The 19,404-nt window shown below is 42.3% G+C and overlaps 1 protein-coding gene across 1 annotated transcript; it reads left to right on the top strand.

Moving 5' to 3' along the window:
* Nucleotides 1-2,645: 2,645 nt before the first annotated feature.
* CRABP1 (cellular retinoic acid binding protein 1) lies at nucleotides 2,646-18,124 on the top strand. The gene is made up of 4 exons (XM_032763090.1): nucleotides 2,646-2,804; nucleotides 3,433-3,611; nucleotides 6,588-6,701; nucleotides 17,812-18,124. Exons 1-4 carry the CDS (start codon nucleotides 2,735-2,737, stop codon nucleotides 17,860-17,862), a joined length of 414 nt encoding a protein of 137 aa, XP_032618981.1. The 5' UTR covers nucleotides 2,646-2,734; the 3' UTR covers nucleotides 17,863-18,124.
* The last annotated feature ends 1,280 nt before the right edge of the window (nucleotides 18,125-19,404 follow it).

The following is a 19,404-nucleotide window of genomic DNA, read 5'->3' as shown; positions in this document are numbered from 1 at the left end:
GCAAAATACATGAAATTTGCTGCAACTTAAGTAATAGCTACTGTATTGCTTGCCCAGTATAAGCTGGGCTCCATGTACTCTGCAGCATAATGGGACCAAATTCTGGAGCATCTAAATAGCATATGGAGGGAAAAGCAAAGGATCATTTTCCTCAGCAAGGCTCAGCCATATTGTGGACTTTGGAATGTGGAAAAAGCATTGTATTGCTTGAAGGCCATTTTGTTAGAATGAAGTAACTTTACCTGTAGATTTGGGGCCACATTCTGCCCTCATTTACATGAATATACTACTCCTATTGACTCTGAAATGAATCAGTGAAGGCAGAGGAATGTGAGCAGGAGTTGATTAGAAAGGAGAATAAGAGAGGAAGGAAGGAAGTAAAGGAAATAAAAGGGAAAGGAAAACAAAAAGCAAGAAGGCAAGGGAAAATGCCAGGCAGCGTTTGATTTCGGTGTCCCCTCCACTTGGAGAATATTTGAGGAGGAGGAAGATGAAATTTGTTCTGGAAATGCTGATGCCTATCTCCCTCTCTGTGCTATGAACAAAGCCTCTGCATTCTCAAATCTGGGCAATTCATAGGATGTCTGGATCTTTAGGCTTAATCCTACAGAGTTGTTGATCCCACACCATACAGTACTTCAAGGAAATGGGGTCTTTTGTACAAATGAGATGCTTGCCTTGGAATGCATAGACCTTGCCAGACAAAGCTGATTAGATAGGATATCTGGGCTTTTGTTTTATGAAGGACACTGTATAAATGCATAGGCACACAGCAGCCTTTGGGCATGATCATCATCTAAATAAAAGTGTAATTTATTATACTTGCATTGAGAAGGACTGGCATTTCCATGTGTTGCTAATGCAAAATGGAGCCTTTAACTGCTAAGCTATTTGTTCTTTCAATTCCATTCCAGTCTTTAACAGTCATGACACTCTGAAGGCTGTTTCGTGGTCTTCATGACATGGGTTGATGGCTTCAGTACAATACCTAGTAGACAGATACCACATCCTCAGAATAATGTCACAGCTAGCATCAATTGAAACCCTTGTTGGCAGCCTCAGCACAGCAGCAAAGGAATGAAGGGCATGGAAACTAAACTCCTCTCTAAAGAAAAAGACTCCCTCTGCCTCCCTCCCTCCCCCCCCAAAATCTCTTGACCAGTTTCTGCTCTCTAATACATGTGGGTGATTCCCATCTATTTGAGTGGGAGCCACACATAATAGTTATCTTAGACATCTAAGGCCCCAGTGCTGCAAACAATGGAAAATGTGAGTTATCTCTGAGTTCTCATATGTGGCTATGTGATTCTGAATCCTGGAAGCAAGGTTGCATCACATTACAATGGAGCCATGCAGCCAGGGTGCTGGAGTTGAGGGATGAGGGAGGCTCTTCTGCACAGGTTCCTGGGGAACTGCTAGATCACCTGTTGGACCCTGCAACATTTCCCACAAAGGGGCAAAACCAGCCTGCTAGAACTGCTCTGGAAATGCTTTGTGTCCCTTCTCCTTTCACTCTCATAGAAAGAAGACAAAAATAAAGTTTTTCTTCAGAAGTTTTCATTTTCATTGAAAAAAATAAATTCTGACATTTTTCAGGTTTTGGCCAAAATTTTGGTTGTTACCAAAAATTGGAAAAAAATGTTTTTGACAGCAGGGGAAAAATGTGATCACAAATGTACATTGTTCACATGAACTTCCATCCTGATTGAAAAAAAAAAACATTTTTTCTTTGAAGAAACCATTGTGGACAAAAAGCGTCAATTAGTTTTACTAATTTCCCTTCCTAGAAACTACATCTAGAAAGAAAATATCTGTAGAATAGTGACCAAATGCACACACATATTCAGCCCGGTCCTGCAGCCCTTGCTTGGACAAAGCTTCCTATCAGTTTCACCGGAGGAGGAGCAGACCCAGTCTGTGACTGGTGACTCCCCATTTCTAGACATTTGTCCAGTTCTGGATACTTGCTTTTAAAGATTCCAAATAACCAAATTATTGTTTTGAACTATTGTTTTGAATTATTTGTTTTGAACTGAAACTGAATTTCTTTAGTTCTCACTGAAACAAAAAGCGGGCACAATCGGTTTGTGTTTGGTGTTTTGGGTTGTTTCTCAGGTGTGTCCTTGTCTGTCTGTAATGAGCTACATTTCTGAGTCAAGGCCCGTTTCCATGTCTAGGTTTTCTGGACCAGAAAGATTTGGCTAGGTTCATCCCATTACACCCGGCATGTGTTTGGCCCATATGCCTGCAAGATTGCGGAATTATAAAGGGACCTTCCCCCCTTTGGGAGGCTGAGGAGCTGTCACTGGAGGAAGTAATATATCATCCTGGCTAATAGCCAGTGGCTATACCCTGCCTTTCTCCTTGGACAATGCCCCAGTTAAAGTCCATCCTGGGCACTGTTCCTCTGCGGATCGCCCTCTGCCTCTTGCTGCTTTCAATAGCTGGCGACTCTCTAGCCGGCTGCCAGCTGCAGGGCGAGTGACAGTTGCGGGCTCCCTTTGGGGAGCCCCAGGAGGTGGCGAGCTGACTGCAGGCAGGGCGGGATGATGGATGGAGCGGAGGGGGGGAGTGGATGGATGGATGGATGCTGCCGAGTCCCAGGGGGGCGAGGTGGAAGTGGGGGGAGTGACTCGCTCACACAGCCGGCGCTTCAGCCCGCCCCGCTCACAAGGTGCCGGAGCTGAGAGCAGCCAGAGCCCGGGTCGCTCCCTCCTGCCCCGCCGCCTCCGACATGCCCAACTTCGCCGGCACCTGGAAAATGAAGAGCAGCGAGAACTTCGACGAGCTGCTGAAAGCGCTGGGTAAGGGGCGGGCGGACGGGGGCGCGTGTCTGCCCCGCGCCGGGCAGCCGGGACCCGGGCTGGGCTGCCCAGCCCCGGGGAGTTTGCAGCGAAGTCAGTCGCTCTGCGGCCGCGTGGCTCGGCGCTGGCGGTGCGGGGTCAGGGGGCTGCTGCCTTTTCACAGCAGCCGCTGGGCGGGGGGCCGCGGAGAGCTCGCCGCACGGAGCGGCCGGGAGAGGTGCTCGCCTGGGAAGAGACGTGCCAGCAGGTGGATACCAGCCCGCCTGGCACGTGCAGAGCCGTTCCGCCTAGCCTGGCGCCACAGGCATTGCCAGCTTGGTCCGTGCAAACCTGCCCAGTGTCTGAGCCATTAACGCACCTGCACGGCGCTGGCAAACGCCGCCACCTCACTAAACCCGAGCAGCCAGGGCAGACCTATTCATCCCAATGGTGAATGGCACATTCATAATGGATAGTGCCGCCGTTTAACTAGCGATCCCGCTACTAAATGCAATCCTCTTAATAACAGCTCCATTGCGGTGCGTGCCCTCTGCTTAACAGTGCGCCATGCCGTACAGCAGGGGGTTACCGGCCCAGGAGGCGGATGGTTGGGTTAATGCTCTGCTTCCTGATCTCCCCCTTTGCCCAGGTGTCAATGCGATGCTCAGGAAAGTAGCAGTGGCAGCCGCTTCCAAACCGCACGTGGAGATCCGCCAGGATGGGGACCAGTTCTACATCAAAACGTCTACCACCGTCCGCACCACTGAGATCAACTTCAAAGTAGGGGAGAGCTTCGAAGAGGAGACTGTGGATGGCAGAAAATGCAGGGTAAGGACGAGAGAGAAGTGTGTGTTGTGTGTGTGTGTGTGTGTACGCACAGCCTTGGCTGATGGTGTTTTCCCAAACAGAAACCCCACCCTGGTAAAAGTGGTAATGGGAGTGCAGTAAGAGTCTGAACAGAACACTCCAGACCAGAGGTAGGAGACAGCTTCCCCTGCGTCCTAGGACAAGCCCTTTGCTCTCCCCAGGGTGGACTTCTTTGAGATCTCTGTAATTTTTATATGCGGCAGATAGATACATTTCCACTGGCTCAAGACAATGGCATTGCCGACTTACTCCTTTACTCCGTCTTCTCTCCCTCATCCATCCCTAATCTGAAGTGTTTAGCTTTTGGCCTCAGTCTGGCATTGTTCCTCAGGGAAGGCAGTTTAAAATTAAAAGCAGCAAAAAATATCAGGTCCTGAAGTAAGAGCTCAAGATAATTTTACACAATTCTTCTCATACAGAAATTTTTCTGACTGCCTTTCCTTCTCTCTATTTTAACATGTCCCTATTGGTGAAAGACATTCCTTGGTTTACTGTAACACAGACTACAGATGAGCAACTAAGATCTCAGCCTTGAGTGCTGTGCAGAATTTAGTGACACAAAAACTTGCTCATAATTTTTATCCTAAAACTAAACGGCCTACTCTCAAATAAGAATTTAAGGATATTTTTAGTGCTTTGTCCTGATATTCTTTTATCATAGTTCAAATGTATATCTTAATTGCTTGCATAAATATTAATTGCTTTTATCTTTGATCTAATATTGCATTGTGATTCTTAATTTTATAAGTGTAAATTTCAATGGCTGTCCATCCTCATTGCACCACTTCCTTTGTTCAGTGTGTTATCTTTGAGATGCCTCATCTGTTTGTTTTGGTTTGGTTTTTTACACTTTGATAAGAAACTCTGGGCCTGATGTTTCCATTGCTCTGTACCTTGTATATTCATTTACACTTGTGCAAAGTGGGTGTATAATACTACATTCTGATTTAGATGCATCTTACATCCACTTTACACTGATATCAGTACACAAGGCATAAGGAAACAGAGAATTGGGCCCTCTGTGGTGGGAGGAGGGGAGTGTATGAAAAAAAAGTTCACACAGGACCACATTCTGATGCCCTTTACACGCACTGAGTAGCATCTTGTTCCTAAGTGGTTCCACTGATGTCAATGACACCATTCATCAATGAAAGTGCTACTCAGTGTGAGTAGTGTCATTGATATCAATGGAACTACTTTCAAAGTAAGATGCAACTCAGCGCAAGTAAAGGATATCAGAATCTAGCCCCAAACAAAGAGTAATATTTAAAAAAGGCAGAATAGTAGCAAAATATTCCTGATCATCCCAGGACCAACTTCTGAGTTCATTTGCTTTGATGTAAATCCAGAGTAACTTCATCAAGCTTAGAACAATTACTATGGATTTAAACTGATATAACTGGGAACTTGACCCTGGGAGATCTTGAGCACCCGCAAACTCCCACTGAATCTCTAGGATGAACAAAGGTTATAGATTAAACAGCTAATTCAAGAAATATCTCACTGGTTTTGTTAATTTCTTTCTCTTGGTGAAAGTAAAATTGAATTTGATCATCCAGAACACATGACTCCATTTTAAATGAAAGTTTTATTGCTATATATAGAAAAACAATAATTGTCTTTGAAAGTGGGCAAATTTTTAAAAATGAGTTTTGTGATGCAGTCCATTTTTTCCATGTGTGAAATTATATGAGTGAATTATACTGTTGAGTTCAATATAAAATTGAGCTGTGGCTATGATTTAGAAATTAACAGAAAAATAACATCATGATGTAGTTTGCAATACCTGACAAAATAGCTGAATATTTATAGATTCCGAAACACTTTGCAGAAAAAGAGGGTCTTATTCTGCAGTCTGACTTGATCTATTGTTCACACAAACAAATAAGGATTCAGGATAGTTGGAATGAAAAGCATAACATGTATAACTCTGCTATATTGGTTTTAAAAGGCTGTAATTTTGAAAGAATCATTGTTTTTTATATAAAGGAAATGGCAAATTTTGATATAAAAGAAAAGTTTTCCCTTTGGAAAGTCATGGATGTGTTGACTTTAATTTTTTTTTATCATCACAGACTAATGAATGTCTCCCATGTGCTAGTTGTAAAGCGATTACTTGTACATTCATTACGGGGCATCCTTCTGCACAGCTGTTCCACTGCATCGTGGAATAATTCAACACTAGGAGGAAAAGCAATGGAGAGCGTGTGCTTGCCTGCTTGTTAAAACAGTATGAAATGCCATGATTTCTCACCTCAGAATAGCTTTATAGTAATAATTCCAAGTGCTCTGAAAAAATTTCCTAGCGTATTTCAGTCTTCACATCCTTCTCCATATTAATTTTAAAAAAAACAACCCAAATATCCAAATTAGAGTGCTACTACTTTAATTTAGTTGCTGTGTACCTTGCTTGTTAGAACCTTCTGTTAAACATACAAGTAACCTAGAACTGTGCCATATAGAATGAAGATAAGTGGCAACTATTGCATTATTTATTATTCCAAAATGTTACATTTGATTCTAGCTGCTTTTATGCCATGAGGTGGTAAATAACATGTCAGCTCATGCCAGATCTTTACAAAGATGCTGAGTTATTACATGTTAATTAATAAAGCTTCTCAGTTCTCATCATTAAGATTTTTATGAGAATTAAAGGACTTCTTCATTTGGATGCACTGAAATACACACAGAGTTACACTGAGACATCAAATTTGCAATTATTCTTGTTAATTATATGTATGTATCTCCACAACAGCCATCTCCAACCTTCTTTTTGATTTTACCACTTTCTGTTGATACGCCTTTCTCCCTTGCTATTATCTCCCATGTGTTGCTCTTTTACTGCAGCAATTATTCTCTGTAGTGTTCATTGTTGTCTCTCTGCCTCATGCTGCCAGGGAATATAATTAATGTTACTAATGGTTTTCTTGCCTGCAGAGTTTAGCCACTTGGGAGAATGAAAACAAGATCTATTGCAAACAAACTCTTATTGAGGGAGAGGGCCCTAAAACATATTGGACTCGGGAATTAGCTAACGATGAGCTGATTTTGGTAAGAACCTTTCACCCTTCCAGTGCATACATTGTACTAATAGGTTTTGTTGCTATGTAATTGGACTGTTACTTTTTTCCATTATCCGAGGGGTAGCCGTGTTAGTCCGGATCTGTAAAAGCAGCAGAGAATCCTGTGGCACCTTGTAGACTGACAGACGTTTTGGAGCATGAGCTTTCGTGGGTGAATACCCACTTTGTCAGATCCATTGATTATTGTGAAACACGCTGTTTATATTAAATGCATTTGAAAGGCCAGGATGCTCCTAACCCTCTTCAGGGCTATTCACAGACAATGGCTTTTTAAAATCGTTGTTCTCAAATAACTTACCAAAATATATCATGTTCTTCTGTTTTAGCTGCCTCTAAATACTTAGTGATAAAATAACCATAATGGGACAAATCCAGTTCTATAAATACAGAGTAACTACAGTGATTTCAGTTGTAATTGCAGATTTATCAGTGTTAAGTCAGAGCAGAGAATTTGACCTAATTTCTGGAGAACTTCTTGCTTTGATTTACCTGGAAAAATATCCTTTTCCTCGTCCTTTTTTTGGTACATGTGTAATAAGTTGCTTCTTATCACATGATGTGTGACAAAGGAATGCCTGGCATACTGTTAGCACTATATAACCTCCCTCCGATAAGTAGGAACATGTCACCCCATCCTCTTATCATCTCTGACTCCCTGCTTATCTGTGAACTCCATTCAGAATTGCCCTCTGTTTTCAAGATTCCTGGACTCGCTCTTCCTTATATCTGAGCTCATATCTACCTATGTCCAGCTCCGATCAATCTGCTTCTTCAGTGCTTGCGTTCCCTCTGTCCACTCCTATATAACACTCTACACTTGGACAGGAGTAGGTCAGCAGTTCTGCCTCATGTATCTGGAACTGGATCCCTCCACCTGAGCCAGTGAGGATACATCTATTCAGGATACACCAAAGGCCTATGGCACAGCCTCAACTGGACTGTCAGCTGACTTGGGTTTAAAGGGCTCAGACTGTGGGGCTAAAAATTGCTGTGTAGATGTTCAAGCTCAGGCTGGAGCCCGAGCCCTGGGACCCTCCACCCTCGCAGTAGGGTGTAGATGTACCCTTAGTCACATTCAATCTATTTATTTCTTCTCCAGGTGTCATCTTGGAACTGATATCTCTTCTCTGAATCTCACCTCAGTGCCCAGCCCTGCTATAACTGCAGCTGTGATCTGTAACTGGCTAGAGACATGGTCCCTTTAACTTGATTACAAGTATCACAATTCAGTTTGTGCCCACACAGTAGCCTTTCCCCTACAACAGCAGTTTGCACACCCAAAGTCACTGCCTTGCCTGTTTGTATCGGTGCATTCTGGGTAAATCCAGCAAGCTATCCGAAGGATTGTCCAGTGGTTAGAGCACTAGTCTCTGCTGTGGGAGATCCAAGGTAGTTATTGCTCTGCCACAGCCATCCTGTGCAGCTACGGGCAAATCACTTAGCCTCTCTATGCCTCAGTTCCCTATCTGTAAAATGGTGCTAACAGCAGTGCCTTATCTCACAGGTGTGTTGTAAAGATATGTACATTAAAGATTGTAAGATACTCAGATACTACAGTGATGGGGACCATGTAAGTATCTTAGATAGACAGACAGAACATTACCTCAGCCAGGGCACAGAGAGTCTGGAGGACATGCTGTCTGGGATGGAGGCAGTCAACTGATTTATAGGAAACACAACAATGGGGAGGGGATTTTTAGTCCGGAACACTGGAGCATACCTCTGCTCTTATGAAAGATACCAATACAATCTAACCTTCATGTAATCCAGACAGGAGGTCTGTTTTTCAAGGACTCATCGGAAAGAGGAAAAAAAAACAACTAGATCTGACCCAGTGTAGACAAGAAGCTTTTAGAATGTTAATGTTGTTATATCAGACAGTAAGGAATAGTGTTTCTAGGAATGGAGTGAATGTTATTAGTGAAATCACACTGGTTTCCATAAATATGAACACCCAGATCCTTGGTTATTTCTATTTGTTCAACCTTAGTAAGCCTTTTTGTTACCCAGATAGCTGAGGAAGCAGGGAGCTCTACCCTCCTCTGTTTCTTATCTTTTTTTTCTTTTTTTACTGATACAAACAGAATTTAATTCCAAGTGTCATTTTTCCATCTCGCTAACAAAGCATTTTTGGATTTTGTCATCTAAGCAACCTGCTCATGAGGCGTCTGCAAAACCAAGGCCAACTCTTACAGTGCAAGCAGGCGATATGATTGTAATGCTGTCACCTCCTGCAGCCACGAAACAAACTGACCCAACTGAGAAAGGAGAGTGAGATTAAGAAACGCAATAGGGACTCATAGAATATAAGGCTAGAAGGAACCATTGTACTCAGTCTAACCTCCTCTATAACCAGAGGCCATAGGACATCCCAGAATTAATTCCTGTTTAAACTAAAGCAGCGGTTTTCAAACTTTTTTCGTTTGTGGATCCCTAAAAAATTTCAAATGGAGGTATGGACCCTGCTGGAAATCTTAGACATAGTCTGCAGATGCCCCCGGGGTCTGCAGACCACAGGTTGAAAATCACTGAACTACAGCATATTTTTTTAGAAAAATATCCAATCTTGATTTTAAAAGGCTTTCTCTCTTGAAGGTTTTTGCTTGAACCATAATGACTGGCAGCTGAAATTCACCCTGGTTTCATTTTCTGCAAGCATTGCTTTAAAGCTTAATGTTTCCCAGCTCCAACTTTCTTTTCAGGCCTCCTTCCTCTTCAAGAAACACCTCCTTCTCCTGTAATCCTTCCCATTGCTCCCCCGTCAGCCTACCCCATGTCCCTTCTAGCAGAGCTCAGGAGATGAGCTGGAGGGAGCCCCATTCCTGTGCGCTTTGGGGGTCTCTGCAGCTGGGACAGCTGCCTTGCATGGAGCAGAACCTGTGCTGGTAGTGTATGAGCCATGCACGGCTGGTACCTGATCCTTCAAAAAGAGACAGTATTGAGTTATTTCAGTTATAGCATTGTACATTTCACTACCAAGATGATTTTTTTTTTTGCATCTGTATTTTGTCTTCCCCAAAAATCATCTCTGCTCTTTGTTCATCTTGGGAAAATTTGGGAAAGGTGTTTTTGGCACGTCAAGAATAAATCTTGGCACGTTGCATCTGACAAAGTGGGTATTCACCCACGAAAGCTCATGCTCCAAAACGTCTGTTAGTCTATAAGGTACCGCAGGATTCTTTGCTGCTTTTACAGATCCAGACTAACACGGCTACCCCTCTGATACAAGAATAAATCTTGTTCATCTAAGCCCTGATTGTCTATGGAGGCAGAATCAGATGCCTCTTTTGAAAAAAGTCACATTAACACTTTTATAAAGAGTTTTAAAGATGCTTTCTCTACTATTATTTATAGTAATCCCATTGGAAGTGTGGCAATGGCACCTTCATATTTTATAGTATTATTATTCTCCATCACAGATTTGTTAGTATAGGGTTTCTCAGAAATGTTAGATGGGTGGGGGAGGTGCTTGTTTGGTTTTGGATTTTTCTGAGTATTAAAAACTTGGATTTTCAAATATTTTTGAATTAAAATGGACATAAAGGATTACATGGGATGTGCAAAAAGGGAGATGAGGAGGGAACTTGTCAAAGTTCAGATTTCTTACCTTGAGAGTATCCTTAACTATCCTTAACCTTTAAATCAGAATGCAGATACTGGGCCAGATTCTGATCTTATTTACAAAAGAACATCATTCACTAGAGTTACTCTGGATTTGTACTAATGTAATCAGGGCCAGAGTCTGACACAGCATGTGTATTTCATGTACAGGTCTAAAAATAAAGATGTAATATTGAGGTTATTTTAAAATAAGGTCTTTTTTCCTTACTCTCGAATTGTGATTCTATTGTTTTTTGCTCTTATTGCACTCTTCTGTGACATTAATAAGCTGTCCATCACTCATGCAAATTAGGAGGCACAAAGGGTCTGCTCTTACCCAGAATTAAAGGTTGCTGTCTTCAAATATTAGCTGTTCAAATTAGAATAATTTATCTTTTATCTTTTCTGTGTTGCTTCTTTCATGACCACTCAGCCCCTTATAATTTTTAGTATGTTCTGTATCGCAAATGCTATATACTAGATGATTTCTGAAGCATGGCTTTAAAAAACAGCTTCAAACCAAATTCTGCACAGTTCACGTGTCACACGGGGGTTCTCAGAATCAATTATAGCACGGGTCAAAGATCAGAAGTTTGAGGGATCTCAAGTATGGTTTCCATTCCCCTTTCTCTCCCTGGAAAAATCATGCCATAGTTGATTAAAACTGGTGAACTGTGGAGCATAGATGAATGATTGAACATTTTTTAAATGATATTTCTGGATTCTGAAATTAAACATGGCAGGTAAGATGGCCCAACACAGATTGGAGAGATATTGCACAGCTGAGTGCCAAAGTGTGTCTGTGTGGGTTTTAGCCTTGGAATTAAACCACTTAAAGGTTTAATGCTTCCTATATTTAAAAAAAGTATGATCTTAAGTAATCAAGTGGCGGGTCTGCTCCCCAGTGCTTAATTTTTGCCAGGGCTTGCCAGTGCTTAGCCCCGGCACCTTGAGGCTTGGCAGTTTATGGTCTTGCTGCATCAGTTATGAAATAAAAAAGATTGCTTGAGCCCTAGCACCTCTTGAATTACAAATTAAACATTGCTGCTCCCATTGAAGTCAATGCGGGTTTTGCCATTGGCTTCAACAAAAGCAAGATCAAGCCCAGAATCCAATATCCATACATGTTTAAGTACTGGAGATAACTAAAGCATTATTTGAATATGCACCCTGTTGTAATACCATCTGTAATACAGCTGACTGACTGATATAGGTATTTAATAATACAAGTTAGGAGATAGAGTTGTCCATTGGATAGACCATTGGACTGCAAGTCAGGAGATCTGGCTTCTATTCTTGCCTTTGTCACTTCCTGTGTGACATTGGACAAGTTGCACAAGCCAACAAGTTTCAAACTTGGGTATTCTAAACTTAGGCACCCAGATAAGTGGCCTGATTTTGAAGGGTACTGAGCATTGACTTTGATGGGCACTACAAATGGTAAATAATAAAGAGGACGGTCACTGATGCAGAGCAATCTGGCTCACTTGATAAGCTGGTCACAAGCAAACAATATACCTTTTCATACAGGTGAGTGTAAATGCATATATCTAGGAACAGAGAATGTAGGCCATACTTGCAAGGCGGGGAACTCTGTCTTGGGAAGCAGTGACTCTTAAAAATATTTGGAGGTCATGGTGGAGAATCAGCTGAACTTGAGCTTGCAGTGTAATGCTCAGGTCAAAAGGGCTAATGTGATCCTTGAATGCATAAACAGGGGAATCTTGAGTAGGAGTAGAGAAGTTATTTTATCTCTGTATTTGGCACTGGTGTAACCACCGCTGGAATAGTGTGTCCAGTTCTGGTGTCCACAGTTCAAAAAGGATGTTAATAAAGTGGAGAGGGTTCAGAGAAGAGACACGAGAATGATCAAAGGATTAGAAACTGACATTAGTGACACAGTGATAGACTCCAGGAGCTCAGTTTATTTATCTTAACAAAGGGAAGATCAAGGGTGATGTGATCAGTCTATAAGTACGTTCTTGGGGAAAACTATTTGTCTGCTAGAGGGAAGAGCCCATTATCAAAGGTATAACAAGATCCAATGGTTGGAAGTTGAAGCTAGACAAATTCAGACTGTAAATACGGTATATATTTTAACTGTGAGGGTAATTAACCATTTGAACAATCTACTAATGGCTGTGATGGAACCTTCATCACTGTCCATTTTAAATCAAAATTGAATGTTTTATAAAAGATATGCTCTAGTTCCAACAGGAATTGTGCTGGGAAAGTTCTACAGCCCATTTTATGCAGGAGGTCAGACTAAATGAGCACAATGGTCCCTCCTGGCCTTGGAATCTATGAAAAAGCTGTGGAAGTCTCTCTGTTAAAGTACTGGGGACCTAGCTAATGTCCAGTGATGTCAATGGGAGCCCATTCATTGACTGATCAGGTCCTGGGTGAAATTGCAGAGTGCGAATTGATGGATTATCCCATTCTGTAAGGAATTAGGGCCTGCAGCAGAGCCAGGCTCCAAGCAGCCTCATCATTAGAGCTGCCCAGTAGCAGGCTGCCTGATTGACTAGGCCATCTGGGGGCCACCAGACCTGTTCGTAAGCCAATAGTAGCTCATTGGCTGCTCAGTGCTTGTGCCCACCACTGTGTCTGCTTCTATGTTACCTGGCTCCTGCTGCTCTTGGGTGCTTGCACTCAGCCTTGCCGCTGTCTCACCCCTGCCTTGAACCCTCCTTGCTCCACTTTCTAACTCCCTGGGCTCTGGTATCTAGCTCCTGACCTCCAGCTTGACGCTTGGCTCCAGCTTTCAAGTACTGACTGCAGCTCTGATCCTAGTCCTGGTTCCTGATGCCTGCTCTGACCATTAGGCCTGACACATGCACTGACCACTAGACTAGACTGCCCTTGCCCTGGCTGCCTGACATAGGCTGTGTTTGCATTGAATTTTCTGCCCCTTTCAGGTACAGGCTGTGACAAGGGAGGTGTAGGATCAGGGCTGGCTCCAGGCACCAGCAGAGGAAGCACGTGCCTGGGGCGGCACATGCTAAGGAGCGGCATTCCGTCCATTTTTGGGGCAGCAGAGTCTGGGTGCCTTGCAGTTTGGGCAGTTTTTTGTTATATTTTTTGCTTGGGGCAGCAAAAATGGTAGAGCCAGTACTGTGTAGGATGCTGTATTGTAATTTCAGAAATAATAAACTTAAGACGCTATAATAATTTACACTTACATACAGCACCTACCCCAGCACTTTATAAACATTAAGCCTCACTGCACCCTTGTAAGGAGAGTTTTATCCCTATTGTACAGATGGGGAAAATGAGACAGAAAAAGACTCATGACTGTCTGAAGGTTATACACTGAGCCAGTGGCAGAATATATTAATATAAACAAAGTCTTGAATTCCACTCATTATGCTGTTATGTCTAGACAGGGCTGATTCCTGGCTTCCTATGTTTCACATGATAGATCTCCTTTAAATTTGTACTTACTAGACAGAAGCAAGAGAGTGGTTAAAAGGCAATTATTTGGGTTTGGATCCAGATTAAGTTTAGATGAAAGTTTAGGTTTGAGGCTAATGAGAAAGGATGGAAATTTCAAAAGCATGTAAGGGAATTGTGTGCCCAGTTCCCATTGATTTACAATGGGTCTTAGGTGCCTTTTGAAAATCCCACCCTTTGTCATTAGCATTGGTTTCAGATTTGACAGTGCTGGACTCTTCCAAGATGCTTTTTGAAGATCTCAGTCTCAGACACACTGTACTGTCTATCTCGATTTCTACCCTCTTGCATAATTATATTCTTATGAGATCTGCTGTTCTGGTGAGATTTCTTCTACATCTCTTCCAATCTAGAACCAAAACCTTAGGGGCAGATTCAAATAGAGGGACTCTTCTGTCTCCTCAAACCACTCCCCATCCCTAAATCCAATGAATTTCAGGGCAGGGGGTTGTTAGATTAGAATCCCTCCATCTGAATCTGTGCCTAAATTTGAGCCTCTCTCTATCTAGCCATTTCAGTTAGAAAGTGAAGGATTCTGCAGTAGCTGAAGAGTTTATTTTCCTCTGTTTCTCATTATAGGGCTGCATTTGATAAATTAAACTCCATGCAAGCTGGTTGTTTATATTTTTAGTGTGTAACTTTTTAAAGCAGACCTTCAAAAATGGGCTGAATTAAAAAGCAATGTTCCCATGATTTTGTTGTTGTTCAGTGGCAGCAGCTCAGCAAGGCTGATTGATTGTCTTCAGAAATTACAAGGATTTTACATCGCTGAGTAAATTCACCAAGATTTCCAAGGACTAATTGCTGGCATTTCATTTTGCGCGTGTACAGCACAGCAGTGAGGCTAGTGCTCCAAGGATCCTGCTAGCTGCCAAGTGAAATACTGGCACATACAGTTTATATAACATGTTTTACTGTCTTATACATTAAAAGGTTTATTCCGGTCTGTGCCCGAACATGCTGTTTGGTTTTAGTTCAGATAATATACTGGAATCATAGAGACAGAATCCTGCCTTTCCTGAACAACGGAATCGCCCATTCAAGTTGATGTGTGTTCTGCTCATGAAGTGGCTGCAGGACTGGACCTGAACTGTGCAGAAGTCTAGTCAGAGCTCTTCTGAGTCTCCATTAAAATTTATTTTCCTCTGTCTAGGAACTGATCTCCTGGTCCAGCAGTGTGCAGAACTCAATGGGCGTTACATGTAGGGAAGGGTTTCAAGATCTGGGGGTTTTTTTTGGTAGTTTAGAGTGGAAAGTTAAATTGATTTATGGCTTTATTGTGCCATTCTTATGAAGGGGAACACTTATATGATCAGTCCTGTTGATTTTAATGGGACTTCTCACAAGACTAGATGCTCACCAATGTATGAGGTGCACAACTGTGTCCTTAACATGTATCTGTGAAGCAAAATCATAGGTAACTTCAAAGAAAAGGAGTGGAGCAAGTATGAGTATGTCCCTCCAATTCATAACTTTCTCTGCTCAATAATATGGTTTAATGCCATTTCACAAATAATGCTACTTTGCTAAACTTTTAGGCTTTTCAAAATTTTCCAACATGGGTGCCTAAAGTTAACAACATAAATCCACATTTAGGCACCTAAATAAGTAGCTCTACTTTCAAAGGGGCTGGAAATCAGACCACTTATTTAGGCGTCCAACTGTGGATTTAGGTGGCTAACTATAGGCATCCAAGTTTTAAAAATATGACCTTTACCTATAAAATATAAAACATCAGAGCTAAAACATGCACCACACTCCTACAGCGTCCGAGAAACCACATAATCCAGTCTGACTCTTCAGGGAAAGAACGTCTAGTTCTGTCTGAATTGTCATGTCAATAGGTGACTATTAGCAAAGAGTCTTCTAAATCCTGTGGAAACATGTGTTTGATCTCTTTGCATGTGCAGCTAGGGAAGAAGTCTAGAGGACTTTTGTCCCCTAACTCTTGCAGAGAATGTGTGATGCTCAAAGTCAGTTTTATTTTGTTTTATTTCTGTTAATATTATTTGTATTATATAGCACCTAAAGGCCAACCCCCATTGTGTTGGGCACTACAGACATAATAAAAAGGAAATCCAGCCTCAAAACTCTTACAAACAAAATAAAATTGCTTAAAACCATCACAGCAATAAAACCCTTTGGGGGCACCATTCCTACACTCCTTTCTTTGGCCTAGCTCCTGGTGAAGTTACCTGGCATGTGTGCATATTTTTGCAAACGTTATCAGAAAACCATATTAAGATAGGGTGAATCTGGTGGGGTATTAGTGTGCAACGCTGGGTTATATGGCCTGGGGAACTGGCTGAATCCTTTAACTGTTCATTTCCAGCCATTTTGATGTTCAGATTTTTAAAAAGGTATAAAAGTTTATACGATAAGCTCTTTATACATATAAAACCAACTTTTTTCAGTCCCCACCAGCCCTCTGCTCCCCCTCCCAAAACCTATTAAACATTTTTTCTTCTCATCAAGGCCAACAGAATAAAAAAAGTGCGGTTTTTAGGCTACACTGTTTTGAAGAGATAGAGGGCCAAAAAAAGCATTGGAATTTTTTTTTTTTAAGTAAACCACAGCTAAATCTTCATAACCCTGGATCCGAGCCCAATTAGCTGGCTTCAGTGGAGCTATGTCATTTTACACCAGCTGAGGATCCTACCCCATAACTTACTAAATGCAGGCCTGAAAAATCTCCCAGTTTAGGTTACTAAATGTACGTATCTAAGTGAATATTGCATTTGAACTCTTTATTGTCAGCATTTTCTGACTCTTCTCTGCTTGAGTCCTTCACCAGTAATATTTTATTTAATCTTTAGCTTTTGCAATTAGTTAGTCAGCCTGATCAGTCTCTGCACTGCAGGTGTCTACAAACACACTGGTGTTTACACAGGTCCCCCAGTTGGCCCCCACAATAACTATCCTGCCCCCAATGTCCTGATTAATCAACATAGTGAAATCATTCCAGTGGAATTACCATTTAAGTGCACTACAGTACTACTGGTAACTTAAAAAATAACAGACATCTGGGGGCCTATCTGTAACTCCAGTCAAACACTGGGAAAACGGCTCTTGATACCCAGTGCGTCCATGAACTGGTCAACTACTGAGGCTGGGGTTGGGGAATTGGATGTTTTAGGGAATTGCTCATGGGATATAGAGTCCTTGATCTCTAGGTCAGTGACTCTCGGGTATGATCAAAAGTTGATGCCCTCTGATGGCTTTTTGGTGATGGGGAATGAGTTTGCCTCAGACAGATTCCAGGTGGATAAGTGTCCATGTCAGAAATCATCAGCAGAATTGGCAAGTTTATTGGTAGACTCAGCAGAAGGGCCGAGGACTGAATGGGTAATGCAAGGAGACTCAGCTACCATTTCACTCCCAAAGGAGAAAGATCCAGGTCAGGGTCAGGACTTCCAGTCAGAGCAGTGTGGGGATATTCACACTGATGCAGTCTACACTATAGCTGGAAAAAGAGGATTTCAGTCTGTAGGTCTGTCATGGCAACATCTTGCAGCAGCATTATACATTCATAGGTTTTATATATATAGGATATCTGGACCAGATCCTCAGCTGGTGTAAATCATCGTTGCTCCATTGACCTCATTGGAGCTACACTGATTTACACCAGCTGAGGAACTGGGCAGCTGAGCAGTCAGTCTTGTATGTGCAGTCAAACTGATCTGAATCCCACCCTGAGCACCCTTAATTCAGACAAAGCCATTCAAAGATTGTGACTGTTTTCAAATATAAAAGTCTAGTACATTCCAACTTCTCTTGCCATTCACAAATGCAAGCTAAGAAACAGTAGAAAAATTATGAGGTTCCAGGCTATTTCTCTCTCTGACAAACTTCATTGTGTCTGGGAAAGAGACTCACCTCCAGTACATTACCCTTTGCTTCAGCAAAGCTGAAATTTGATGTGTGCTGTACCACTAGCTACTATGGTAAAATTAATGTACTCCTAAAAATTGTATGTAATTTTCGTGTATTACCTCTCTGCTGATTGATTTCTGTTCCTTTTCAAGACTTTTGGTGCGGATGATGTTGTGTGCACAAGAATTTATGTAAGAGAATGAAGAACACCAATTGACTTGTCACCTGGGACGGAGAGGAGGATTAAGAGGCAGCCATTGTGAGAAATCCTGCATAATGGATATCTATGTGTACTGTTACTAATGCAGCGTTCTGTGGTACCAAGTGTGTCCTATCAGAATCCCTAGCTGCTGTTAAGTGTATTTTGCTTTTGTTTTGCATAACAAACACTGTTCCTTTTGATTCTTATGCCATCGCTTTTCTGTCTACTTTGTATTTTGTAGTTACAAATTTGTATCAGTTATTAAATTTATTGGGCATAACACAGTTGTTTTGTTAGGTGTTTTGGATTGAAAGCCCAACAAAACATCTAGGGCTAGTATGGGCCAACTGGGCACAGCCCATGTTGGGGGCAGTTCAGCACCCTACTGACCCTGGGAAGCACTGGAGACTCTGTGCATGCCTTCCAGAGCGCCCCAGTGTGTAAGGGGAGTGCACAGTTACTCCCCCTTTTTACGGGATGCAGCATGCTCCTGCAGAGAGCTGTGGCTCTGTTTACTCTCTACGCTTCCACACCCCCTTTAGGGTACCACAAGGGAACAATCTCTATGCTGCTTTGAGCGGAGGGACTGCCATTCTGTTGCACGCCATGCAAGGTGGGGAAAGCTCCTCCCACTACATGTCCACAATATAGCTAGGCAGAATCTACCATTTTAACACTGGCATCAGTCCACTTTCCCCAGTGGTGACAGCCATTAGCCCAGAGGTGGGCAAACTGCAGCCCATGGGACCCTCCTGCCTGGCCCCTGAGCTCCTTGCCTGGGAGGCTAGCCCCCGGCACCTCCCCTGCTGTTTCCCCTGCTGTCATGGTATAATTCCCAAATTTGAACCTTAGGATCCAAAATATGGGTACCAGCATGAATCCTCTAAGCTTAATTACCAGCTTAGATCTGATAGGCTGCACCAATTCAGGAACTGCTGAGTCATAAACTCTGGCTCCCAAACCTTCCGCTTGGGCACCTCCAATGATGCCAGACCCTGATCTTATACAAGGAAAGTACATTCTTTGCCCTCCTAGGTACGCTGGAAGATCTGTATTCAAACCCTTGCAAGTCTAACACACAGAGGATTCCCCGTCACCCCTCCTCCTCCCCAACCAGAGGCCATCAGATTCAAGCTCCGTGAATCTAAAAAAGAGGAAATTATCTTCTCTCTTCTCTCCACCAATTCCCATGGTACAGACTCAATTTCCCTTGAGCACCTCACTAGGAACAACATCAACAGGTCTTAAAGCAAAACTTTAATAAAAAGAAAGAAAAATAAAAAGTTATCTCTGTAATCTAGATGGTAATATTACAGGGTTTTTAGCTATTAGCCAATAGGAAGAAGCTTCTCCAGCAGAAATACAATTTAAGATACTTTCAGCCAAATACACATTAAAACTCCACCAGCCAATACACAGTTGGCAAATACAGAAAAACATTAAAAAGACTAAACTCTCTTTCTACCTTTGTACTTACAAAATGGAACAGAAGATAGAGAGCCTGTAGGTATGTGGTCATTCTCAGAGCCTATGAGAACAATCC

The sequence above is a fragment of the Chelonoidis abingdonii genome, chromosome 9 (genome assembly GCF_003597395.2).
Source record: "Chelonoidis abingdonii isolate Lonesome George chromosome 9, CheloAbing_2.0, whole genome shotgun sequence".
Taxonomy (NCBI): Eukaryota; Metazoa; Chordata; order Testudines; family Testudinidae; genus Chelonoidis; species Chelonoidis abingdonii.
Note: the sequence above shows the minus strand (reverse complement) of the source record. Positions and strands in the feature narration are given on the sequence as shown.

Bases quoted from the DNA above. Each gene is read 5' to 3' on its own strand.
- CRABP1 (XM_032763090.1), top strand. From the start codon at position 2,735: ATGCCCAACTTCGCCGGCACCTGGAAAATGAAGAGCAGCGAGAACTTC. The intron at 2,805-3,432 runs GTAAGGGGCGGG...CCCTTTGCCCAG, and splicing joins CGAGCTGCTGAAAGCGCTGG to GTGTCAATGCGATGCTCAGG. The intron at 6,702-17,811 runs GTAAGAACCTTT...TTCCTTTTCAAG, and splicing joins CTAACGATGAGCTGATTTTG to ACTTTTGGTGCGGATGATGT.